Raw genomic sequence first — 11884 nt, 5'->3', positions numbered from 1 at the left:
GAAAGATACCTCTCACTATAAGAAATTAATTTTTTTGGATGATGTGATAATGGTATTGTGGTTATGTTTTGTTTTTTTTTAAGGAGTTTCTTTTAGAGATACATTTTGAACTACTTATCATGAAATATATCTAAGATCTTCAAAATAATCAAGGGTGGGGCATGGAGAAGCTCAAAAAAACAAAATTGGTGGGGTACCTGGGTGGCTCAGTTGGTTAAGTGTCTGCCTTCGGCTCAGGTCATGGGGTCCTGGGATTGAGCCCCACATCGGGCTCCCTGCTCAGCGGGGAGCCTGCTTCTCTCCCTCTCCCTCTGCCTACCACTCCCCCTGCTTGTGCTCTCTCTCTCTCTGTCAAAGAAATAAAATCTTAAAAAAAAAAAAAAAATTGGTGCAAGAAGCTGGGTCATAGGCACATGGGAGTCCCTTTTATTATTCTATTTACTCATGTTTTGTTTCTTTTTTAAAGATTTATTTATTTGAGAGAGAGAGAAAGCAAGAGCACAAGCAGGAGGGGCAGAGGTAGAGAAAGAGAATCCCAAGCCTGATCCAGGGCTCAATCTCACCCGAGATCATGACCTGAGCCAAAGCCAAGAGTTGGACGCTTAACCAACTGGGCCACACAGTGCCCTTCTATTTACTCATGTTTTGAAGGCATTCAAAAGGTAGCCAATATTATTATTATTTTATTTATTTTATTTTTTTATGTAATCTCTGGGTGGGGCTCGAACTCAATGACCCCAAGACCAAGAGTCACATTTTCCACCAACTGAGCCAGCCAGGCGCCCCTCAAATGCTATTATTTTATCTTTCTTAAAGTCCTGGATTTTATTGATTTTGACACCATTATTCAACCTTAGCTTTTTCTGAGATGGCAGTTACATGAATATTTCCCAAGTCCATAGAAGAAAAAGGTTCATTCTATAGAAAACTATTTCATGAAAAGTTGGCTTTCTTTTCTAATGACTAAAATATTGGGATTATTTAACCATTTGAGACTTAATTGAGAAAAATATGTAATTTAATCATACATTATTTGGCTTAGTTGTTATTCTACCTAATGTGTACTTTCTGCATGCTATAAATTCAACACTTCAAAAGGTAAAACTGTTAAAACTACTAATCTATTATTTAATATAAAAGCACATTAACTGGGGGCACCTGGGTGGCTCAGTTGGTTAAGCGACTGCCTTCGGCTCAGGTCATGATCCTGGAGTCCCGGGATCGAGTCCCACATCGGGCTCCCTGCTCAGCGGGGGGTCTGCTTCTCCCTCTGACCCTCTTCCCTCTTGTGCTCTCTGTCTCTCATTCTCTCTCTCTCAAATAAATAAATAAAATCTTTAAAAAAAAAAAAAGGCACATTAACGGAGCGCCTGGCTGGCTCAGTCAGAAGAGCATGTAACTCTTGATCTCAGGGTCATGAGTTCAAGCCCCACGTTGGGTGTAGAGATTAATAAAATAATCATAAACTTAAAAAATGTTAAAATAAATGAATAAAAGTACATTAACTTACAACATTGTCAGCCCAATCTGCTAGTACTGTTGAGATATAGTTCACGGCATTGAGAATCGCACAGTATCGAAAGCCAAGGGAAGCTCTAGTCTCTTCTTTCATCACCTGAGTTAATCGTATCCTAAAATCATCTACTAAGTCCTTCTGTAACTCCAGGAACTGTAGCTTTCTGGAAGCCGTGGGAAGATTTTTATATCTGTCTGTGGAGAAAGTTAATAAGACATATGAAGGTTTGGGTTCCGTTCATGACACAGTTATAGTTTTCCCTATTGACATTGTTTGGTGCCTTTGTCAAAAAATCTATCAACCGTTCAAGTATGGACCTACTTCTACACTTTATAAGGGTGTGGGTTTCACAAGTATATGTACTTGTCAAAACTCACTGAACTGTATACTTCAGATTTGTGTTTTTCACTGCGTATAAATTACATCTCAAATTTTTTAAGGCATGAGGAGATTGTAGATGGTGCCTGATTTATTATTTATTTATTTATTTATTTATTTATTTTAAGAATTCACTCATCCATTTGACAGAGAGAGAGCGAGAGAGGGAACACAAGCAGGGGGAGTGGGAGAGGGAGAAGCAGGCTTCCCGCGGAGCAGGGAGCCCAATGCGGGGCTCGATCCCAGGACGCCGGGATCATGACCTGAGCCGAAGGCAGACGCCCAATGACTGAGCCACCCAGGCGCCCCGATGGTGCCTGATTTATGATGGTTCAACTTAAGATTCTGCAAGTTTACGATGGTGCAAAAGCCATACGCATTCATAGAAACTACTTCAGATTTGTTATTTGGCTATTTTCACAGGCTAGCCATCTGGGGTCCAACCCTCTCGTGACCCTGGGCAGTGGCAGCAAGCCACAGCTCTGTCAGCCATGGGACAGTGAGGGCAAACAACCTGTGTGCTCACGGCCGTTACAGAATGGCTGCACCCACACAACCATTCTGGGTCTCACTGTCAGTGCAGTATTCAATAAATTACGAGATAGTCTCTACTTTATTATAAAGTAGGCTTCATGTTAGATGATTTTGCCCAACTAATGGCTAATATAAGTGTTGTGAGCATATGCAAGGTAGGCTAGGTAAGCCGTGATACTCAGTAGGTTAGGTGTATTAAATGCATTTTTACTTAAAATATTTTCAACTTAGGATAGGTTTATCAGGCTATAGCCCCACATAAGTCAAAGATCTGTATATACAAAAATCATCCGATTTCTTCAACAAAAAAATGACTTATTTTTTAACAGGAGGAAGGGGTGCCCAGGTGGCTCCGTTGTTTTTTTTTTTTTTTAAGATTTTATTTATTTGACAGAGAGAGAGAGCACAAGCAGGGCGAGCAGCAGGCAAAGGGAGAGGGAGAAGCAGGCTCCCCGCTCAGCAGGGGGAGCCCGATGTGGGGCTCGATCCCAGGACCCTGGGATCGTGACCTGAGCCGAAGGCAGAGCCTAACCAACTGAGCCACCCAGGAACCCTGCAAGCGTCTGCCTTTGACTTCGGTCATGATCCCAGGGTCCTGGGATGGAGCCTCAAGTTGGGCTCCATGCTCAGAGGAGAGCCTGCTTCTCTCTCTCCCTCTGCCCCTTCACCCCAAACCCTCCCCCCCCACCCCCGCTCATGCTCTCTCAAATAAATAAAAATCCTGGGACGCCTGGGTGGCTCAGTCAGTTGGGTGTCTGCCTTTGGCTCGGGTCCTGATCCCAGGGTCCTGGGATCGAGTCCCATGTCGGGCTCCCTGCTCAGCGGAGAGTCTGCTTCTCCCTCTGTCTGTTGCTCTCCCTGCCTGTCCTCTCTCTCTGGCAAATAAATAAATAAGATCTTAAAAAAAAAAAATATATATATATATATATAAAATAAATAAAATGAAGGAAAAACTACAATAGCTTACAAGATTTACACTTAAGAATTTAGGTGAGGGGCTCCTGGTGGCTCAGTTGGTTGAGCATCCAACTCTTGGTTTCAGCTCAGGTTGTGATCTCAGGATCATGAGATCCAGCCCCCATCAGGCTCCATGCTCTCTGTCCCTCTTGAGACTCTCCCTGTCCCTCTCCTTCTGCCCCTCCCGCTCATGTTCTCTCTCTCAAATAAATAAATAAAATATTAAAAAAAAAAAAAAGAATTCACAGGTGAAATGATGTCTGGTTCTTTAAAATACTCCAAGAAAAGAGGATGCCTAGGTGGCTCAGTTAAAATACTCCAAGAAAAGTTGAGGAGAAAAAAATATAAACTTTTTTACTTTAAACTTTTAAACTTTAGTACAGATACCTGAGGGTTCATTATATTATATCACTTCTGTGTACATTAAAAAATTTCCCTAATAAAAAGTTTTTTAAAAAACATGAGTTTTGGGGCGCCTGAGTGGCTCAGTTGGTTAAGTGGCTGCCTTCGGCTCAGGTCATGATCCCAGGGTCCTGGGATCGAGCCCCGCATCGGGCTCCCTGCTCTGCGGGAGGCCTGCTTCTCCCTCTCCCACTCCCCCTGCTTGTGTTCCCTCTCTCACTGTGTCTCTCTCTGTCATATAAATAAATAAATTAATTAATTAATTAAATAAAAAACATGAGTTTTGGGGCACCTGGGTGGCTCAGTTGGTTAAGCGTCTGCCTTCGGCTCAGGTCATGATCCCAGGGTCCTGGAATCGAGCCCTACATCAGGCTCCCTGCTCAGCAGGAGCCTGCTTCTCCCTCTGCCTGCTGCTTCCCCTGCTTGTGTTCTCTCTCTGTCTCTCTGTCAAATAAATAAATAAAATCTTTAAAAACAAAAACAAAAACATGAGTTTTTTAGATTTCTTATGTTTCGGTGTTTTTCATATTCTTCTTACAGTTAAGAATATGGAATTATTTATTGGCTAGGCTGGAATGACATTTCTTCAGGTGACTACACAGGCCCAAGAAATGGACAGGCCAGAGGAGGATGGTGGTATTGAGGGCTCAGGGGCACCTGGAGCACCAGCAAGTCTCCAGTGGGACAATGCAGACGAGAAGGGGCCAAACAGGGCTAGAGGCTGCTAGGTCCCCCTTCAGCCAGAACATTCTTGCAGGTAAGAAGAGTTCCTATTACTATTTCAATCCTTAAAGTTACTTTATTATTGTATTCTTCTGCAATCTTTTTATTTATTTATTTATTTGAGAGAGAGAGAGAGAGCACTAGAGGGAGAGAGCAAGCATGAGTGGGAGGCAGAGGGAGGGGGAGAAGCAGGCTCCCCCTGAGCAAGGAGCCTGATGTGGGACTCGATCCCAGGACCCCGGGATCATGACCTGAGCCAAAGGCAGATGCTTAACCAATTGAGCCACCCAGGTGCCCCTTCTGCAATCTTTTCTATATCAAGGAGAAAAAAACAATATTTAAAAGTCAGGTCAATCTATTGAAGACACTTAAGCTGAATGGAAAGAGAATTCAGGTCATAAAATTAATTCTCATTTAATTATTTTTAGGTAACCATTCAGGAATTTGCCCCTAATATATACCAATGTTTAAGATCTTGAATTATTGGGGCGCCTTGGTGCCTCAGTTGTTGGGCATCTGCCTTCGGCTCAGGTCATGATCCCAGGGTCCTGGGATCAAGCCCCGCATCGGGCTCCCTGCTCTGCGGGAAGCCTTCTTCTCCCTCTCCCACTCCCCCTGCTTGTGTTCCCTCTCTCGCTGTGTCTCTCTCTGTCAAATAAATAAATAAAATCTTTAAAAAAAAAAAAAAGATCTTGAATTATTAAAAATCTGAAAGCTAGAATATTGTACTAGAGTTCTACCAAAATAGAAGCTGTATTTGAAGATATTATAACAACCACTATATGGTATTAATTTTGTTGAACTACTTAAAAAAGTACCATATGAAGAATCAGTACTTTTAAAACAAAGTTATATCTTTTTTTTTTTAAGATTTTATTTATTTATTTGACAGAGACACAGCGGGAGAGGGAACACAAGCAGGGGGAGGGGGAGAGGGAGAAGCAGGCTTCCCACAGAGTAGGGAGCCCGAAGCAGGGCTCGATCCCAGGACCCTGGGATCATGACCTGAGCTGAAGGCAGACGCTTAATGACTGAGCCAGCCAGGCGTCCCAGAACAAAGTTATATCTTAAAAGACTTCTACTTACCAGTTATCACCAGTAGTAGCGTCATAAAAGTCTCTGCACAATCTGGAACTTTCATCTCATCCACATCAGTGATATCTTTATATTGGGATATCCAGGCAGCTTCTGATGAAAGCATTGAGTCCATTTTTTGAAGAGCAACTGATATGCAGAAAAAGGGAATATGTCAATTAAGTAGTTACACTCATTCTTAATTTTCAGCACAGTTTTTTAGGAATGACTTTCCTGTAAATATAAACAAACCCACAACCTCATACTGGTTGCACTATATTTAACATGCTCTGGTTTAGGGTTGAACAAGATACTTGACTTCTCCCCGCCATCCCTACCCCAAATCTTCAAAATATTTGAAGTGATGAGACAAATTACATCCAACAGCTCCTACCAAGACCCGAAACAGTGTCGTACAATCTGCAGGATAGCTAATACTATGCCCCACCGGCTTGGCTGCTGCACTCTGGAAACATGTGCTGTGCAAGTGTAAATTCAAGAAAAACGGAAGTTTGATGGGAAGCAAATAAGGCACCTTGGTAAACTCTGACCAAGAAAAATTCAGATGACTCTAGTTTCTACCAGAACTGGTGGAGAAAAACACCAAAAATTAACACCCACAAAAGGAGACAATTCTCCCCACCCGATGGCCACATGAACACTTACACTTTCTCTCCACAGTCAACCATCTCTGAAAACAGGTTTCCTCTGAGAGAATATGCATACAATTGGCAAAAGTGCCAGGATAGCCATAAACACTGTGTAGCTCCCTTTCGAACAAAAGCACTTCATCCACCAAATGACAGAAGAGATTGTCATCATAGAGCAGACATGGAATATCAGCAGCTAACTTCTCAAGAACAAGCATCATAAGGCCCCGGGAAAATTCGAGCTGTAAGAAATATGTAAGCATAAGGTAATGTAGATGACAGGTTATTTGTGGACACATCCAACTCTAAAATTGGAATGCTTAGGACCGAGTCTCTTACCCTAGCACTTACTGAAGTGCCCACTTTGTCTAATATTGGCTGAATCTTCTCGTCAAGAAACTGAGTGTGATTCCCGATCCACATAAGTACTTGAGCCAGGTACCACTCAGGCTAAGGAAAGAAGTAAAACAGTTTGAATTCTTAAGTCATTCCACCTAGAAAGTTACAATTAAAGGGCTCCATTTAATTGTATACACGCAGCACTTACAAAAAAATTAGTTGAAAATTCCTATATGTAAGAACGCAATTTCTACTCTGAACTTTAAGGTCATGTCAGGCTTAATAATCAAATGTTTCCCAATGTCCTCCTAACAAATTCCCAAACGTGGCATAAGTCAATAAACTCATAAATTTACAATACCATATATACTGAAAACGCAGCACTTTGGGGGCGCCTGGGTGGCTCAGTCGGTTAAGTGTCTGCCTTCAGCTCAGGTCATGATCCCAGGGTCCTGTGATCGAGTCCTACATTGGGCTCCCTGCTCAGCGGGGAGTCTGCCCCCCTCTCTCTCTCTCTCTTAAATAAATAAATAATCTTTAAAAAATAAAATGTAGCTCTTTGGAAATACGTAAAATGATGAGCATTACAAAGATCTGATGGCCTTTAAATTGGGTTTTTTGGCCATAACATTCCAAAATAACGTTTAAACTTGATTTTCTTCTGCTCTCTCTTTTGAAAAGGTAAATTAAGAAAACAAAACAAAACAACACATACCTTAAAACAGGTATAATCATAGAAAAGTAAATGTAAGTAGCAGCTTTTAAAATTGTCCCTAGAGCCGATTCTACAAACCTTACACGTTTTGTTGGGCAGGTATTCAAAAACATTTACTGAGCGGTAAATCCCTGTTGTGTGCTAGATGCTGGAAATACAAACATGAATAACGGGCATCTGTAATCTCAGGGACTGTATAGTTTAGGCTTGATGACAGAGTAGAACCAAACCACACTTTAGAAAGGAGTCAATATAACTCACAATTTTCTTACCTTTCTTACTGCTTCTCTACAGCTTTAGGTTTATTGCTTTGTCTCACTTACTACTTACTAATTCGTTCTAATCTTCTTTCCACCAACACCCCATCCAAAAAAGGGGGAGCCCCATAAATACGAAAGAATAAGCTAAATTTAAGAACCAGGAAAAAAATGCTGTGGCATTTGTGGGGCACCGTTTACACCTGGGCCCCCATGTTTCACTGTGCAAATTGCTCCTTCGGGTTTCTAAATATATCAGAAAGAGAAGCGGAAGTCAAGAGAGTTGAGTATTAGCTTTTGAACAGATCGTTGATGCTAAAATGATTTATGGCTGTAGGAGCAAGACATGCTAATGAGCTAGCGGATTCTGACAACTTCTCAACACAAGTCCGGAAAAAGATCTATTAAGAGCAGTGACAAAACAGGAATTTAGCTCTTTAGGGAAAAAACAGAAATGTGAGTGGAATCAGATTTTAACTTAAACCAGAAAAAGTATAGAACGCTTCACATTTGCTATTAATAAAAACCAAGGACAAGAGTTGAGAAAGCACACCTTGCTTATGACATTAGTCTGGCGGTTCCCTCTGAAGTGATACCTGAACCTCTTCTGAAGGGGCGTCAGCATGATCTGGAGGGGCAGAATGACAGACGGGGAGGCAGGAAGACAGTATTTTTCTGGAAGTTGTTTTGGCTCAGTAAGTAATTCATCTCTGACATAGTCGAGTCAAGGAAAAAGATAAGTACATATATATGTGTGTGTATATACATATATATATGTGATATATTTTTCCAACAAATATATGACACTAAGTAAAATTAACTGTAATACACCTAATTTTACGTTACATATGATCTCAATAAAAAGTGCACCAAAAATGTTATTAGAATTAATCTCTCTTTCCTAAAATAAAAAATAGTAGTAAGGAAGGAAACACATTCAAGTAATCACTTTATTAAAGTAACACGAAGTTACTAAGGTCTCCTCCCAATTGCCATTTTTAATCCCAAGAGACCTACGTGTGATGTAACCTACGTGTCATGTAAACTTGGGTCACACGTATTTCAGACTGACCCTCCCCGCCCCACATGCAATTCACTCCAAAGGAGAATAATCCACCACTCCACGGGTATATATAGATCAAGTCCAAACCCAGTACTCCTGTTTGGCTTCTTGGCCACTTTCAAAAAGTTTTACTCTCTAGCCATGAATCCTCTCTAGGAAAAAAGCAATTTTAGTAAGTTTTAACTCCAACAAGGATACGAGGTTTGTAGTTTCAGAAGCTGACAAAACAGTGTCTCCAGGTTAGTGTATATCTCAGGGGCACTGGCTGGTCGACTCAAGCCAACAGTTTGAGACTGGGGGGGTGTGATGAAGGGCCAATGAAGTTGGGCCAAAATTTCCTCAAAATCACTGTAACAGAGAAGTAACACACATGTTTCAGTTAAAATACAACAGTCATCAAATATCCATCTGAAAGCAATTACCATGAAATATGGGTGAATTCCTTACCTTGTAAGTTTGTCCTTGAGAATCTTATGCCAGAATTTAACAGTGGCTCTCATGAAAGCAAGAAGATGAGTACAAGATGATTCCTGAAGCTTGATGTCAAGTTCTGCCATGTATACCAGAGTAGAGGCTGCCTCTGGGACATTATTGGTCATCAGATATTGCTGAATGTTATCACTGCAAAATGAGGCCAAGCAAACTTCAAAGATAGTTTGTTCAAATAATTCCAAATGCAGAAAAACTGCTTCTCCCTCCTATTGTATATAAAGTTACATACAAGGAAAAAGGAAGCGCCAGCTAGAAGTGGCTTTTTTACCAATGTGGCCAAAGCTTATAATTTTTCTAGGAAAGCCAGAAATCAAGATTTCCATGTAAAACCAATTAATTAAATTCTTTGAAACCAGCCAAATAGATCCCATGAGCTACCTACCATTTTGCTTATTTGACTTTATAAAGCAAACACTTTACTTAAAAATTAGATGTTGTGTGTCAACTATACTTCAATAAAAAATGAAAATAAAAAAAATTAAAATGAGATGTTTCTTTTGATAAAAAATACATATTCTAGGGCGCCTGGGTGGCTCAGTCATTAAGTATCTGCCTTCGGCTCAGGTCATGATCCCAGGGTCCTGGGATCGAGCCCCACATCGGGCTCCCTGCTCAGTGGGAAGCCTGCTTCTCCCTCTCCCACTCCCCCTGCTTGTGTTTCTGCTCTCGCTGTGTCTGTCTCTCTCTGTCAAATAAATAAATAAAATCTTTAAAAAAAAACCATACATATTCTAGGGGCACCTGGGTGGCTCAGTCAGTTAAGCATCCAACTCTCGATTTAGGCTCAGGTCATAACCTCAAAGTCATGAGATGGACCCCGTCAGGCTCTGTGCAGGGGTGTGGAGCCTGCTTAAGATTCTCTCCCTCTGCCCCTCCTTGGCTTGTACTCTCTCTCAAATTTTTTAAAAAAATAACATATTCCAGGGGCGCCTGGGTGGCTCAGTTGGTTGGGCGACTGCCTTAGGCTCAGGTCATGATCCTGGAGTCCCTGGATCGAGTCCCGCATCGGGCTCCCTGCTTGGCAGGGAGTCTGCTTCGCCCTCTGACCCTATCCCTTCTCATGTGTTCTTTCTCTCTCATTCTCTCTCTCTCAAATAAATAAAATCTTTAAAAAAAAATAAAAATTAAAAAAAAAAGCACTTTAAAAATAAATAAAAATAAAAAATAAAAAATAAAAAATAACATATTCCATTGCTTAAACCATCTAAGAGTAAGGACAAAAAAACTTTAATTTAAAAAAATTTTTAAAGATTTATTTATTTGAGAGAGAGAGAGTGGAAGAGAGCAATTGGGAGGGGCAGACACAGAGGGAGAGAGAATCTCAAGCAGACTCCCCGCTGAGTGCAGAGCTGGACAAGGGGCTTGATCTCAGGACCCTGAGATCATGACCTGAGCAGAAATCAAGAATCAGATGTTCAACTGACTGAGCCACCCAGCTGCCCCAGAACACTGCTCTTTTAAAAAAGAGAGTGCTACAGAATGAAAAGCAGTTTAATGTTAGAGAGAATTTAGGAGATGAGGAAAATCTCAGAAGCCCAAAGGAAGCCAGAAATAGAGATTTATCATGGAAGACCTAAAGGAAAGAGCATGTTATTAAAGAGAAATAGCTGTGCTCTACTTGATTATGAATTTGATTCCTATTTCTAACATGATTTCTAGGCCAAATTTCTCTTTTAAACAATTCCAACATCAGATAAAAGCTATCCATAACCATAGTCCTATTTTAATTAATCTATTACCTTGGCTACTACAAGAGTGAGGCTTTTAAACAATTTATTCTACTTAATAAGGTTATTGCTCCTTATTGGTATTATCTTTCAGAGGAGCAAAGGACGGTGAAATAAAAAGAAGCAAGGTTTAAAACTCGTTTACTGCAAATAATTTATCTACACAAGAAGGAGATGGTCTAAAAAGCTTAAACTGATTTCTGGAATCACTGTAACACCACAATCTTGGGCATATCACTCTTTCTGTAAATGTAAAACTCAGATGCAAACCAAAGATTTTCACACTGTACTGATAGGTAAAATTCTTTTTTTTTTTTTTTTAAGATTTTATTTATTTGACAGAGAGAGGGAGAGAGAGAGAGGGAACACAAGCTGGGGGAGTGGGAGAGGGAGAAGCAGGCTTCCTGCAGAGCAGGGAGCCCGATGCGGGGCTCGATCCCAGGACCCTGGGATCATGACCTGAGCCGAAGGCAGACGCTTAACGACTGAGCCACCCAGGCACCCCCTGATAGGTAAAATTCTTTAAAATACTGAGAAACATGCAGGATAAAATGATACCACATTACTCTTTGGAAGACATAACAAAGCATATTAACTGTGATACATTTACAATGGGACATTAAGACTCTTGTATGACCTTTCTTCCTCAAGTCTTCCAGACAACATGAATGGTTGCTGACAGCTTTGGAGCAAGAGTAGTTAAAACAAAGCAGGATGGAACTATGCAGTTTGGAGGGGCTGGGGGACTATATCTTGAAACCAAATAATCTGCCAATCTAGGCAGAAATGTTAATTTAGCTTGTCTGAAGGGCAATACCAGACACAGTCAACACCAGTAATACACATTCAATTCACAAAGAAGTATGTACTTCTTTTCCTCCTACCCACAGGTAGCAAAACTCCGTTACATCTAAGAATACTGTGTAGCTTGGGACGCCTGGGTGGCTCAGTCGGTTAAGCGTCTGCCTTCGGCTCAGGTCATGATCCCAGGGTCCTGGGATCAAGTCCCGCATCGGGCTCCCTGCTCCGCGGGGAGCCTGCTTCTCCCTCTGCCTCT

At 41.2% G+C, this 11884-nt stretch overlaps 1 protein-coding gene across 1 annotated transcript in view; it reads right to left on the bottom strand.

Moving 5' to 3' along the window:
• RINT1 (RAD50 interactor 1) overlaps window positions 1-11884 on the bottom strand; it is a 30797-nt gene that overhangs the window by 8159 nt on the left and 10754 nt on the right. Inside the window, exons 5-11 of the mRNA XM_032402345.1 lie at window positions 9056-9229; window positions 8807-8956; window positions 8099-8255; window positions 6574-6684; window positions 6251-6476; window positions 5597-5734; window positions 1511-1710 (exon numbers count right to left, since the gene is read on the bottom strand). Of these exons, the coding sequence (XP_032258236.1) occupies window positions 1511-1710; window positions 5597-5734; window positions 6251-6476; window positions 6574-6684; window positions 8099-8255; window positions 8807-8956; window positions 9056-9229 (1156 nt within the window). The remainder of the gene's footprint in view (window positions 1-1510; window positions 1711-5596; window positions 5735-6250; window positions 6477-6573; window positions 6685-8098; window positions 8256-8806; window positions 8957-9055; window positions 9230-11884) is intronic.

The sequence above is a fragment of the Phoca vitulina genome, unplaced genomic scaffold (assembly GCF_004348235.1).
Source record: "Phoca vitulina isolate PV1807 unplaced genomic scaffold, GSC_HSeal_1.0 scaffold4, whole genome shotgun sequence".
Classification (NCBI taxonomy): domain Eukaryota; kingdom Metazoa; phylum Chordata; class Mammalia; order Carnivora; family Phocidae; genus Phoca; species Phoca vitulina.
This window is presented reverse-complemented; position numbering and strand designations above follow the sequence as displayed.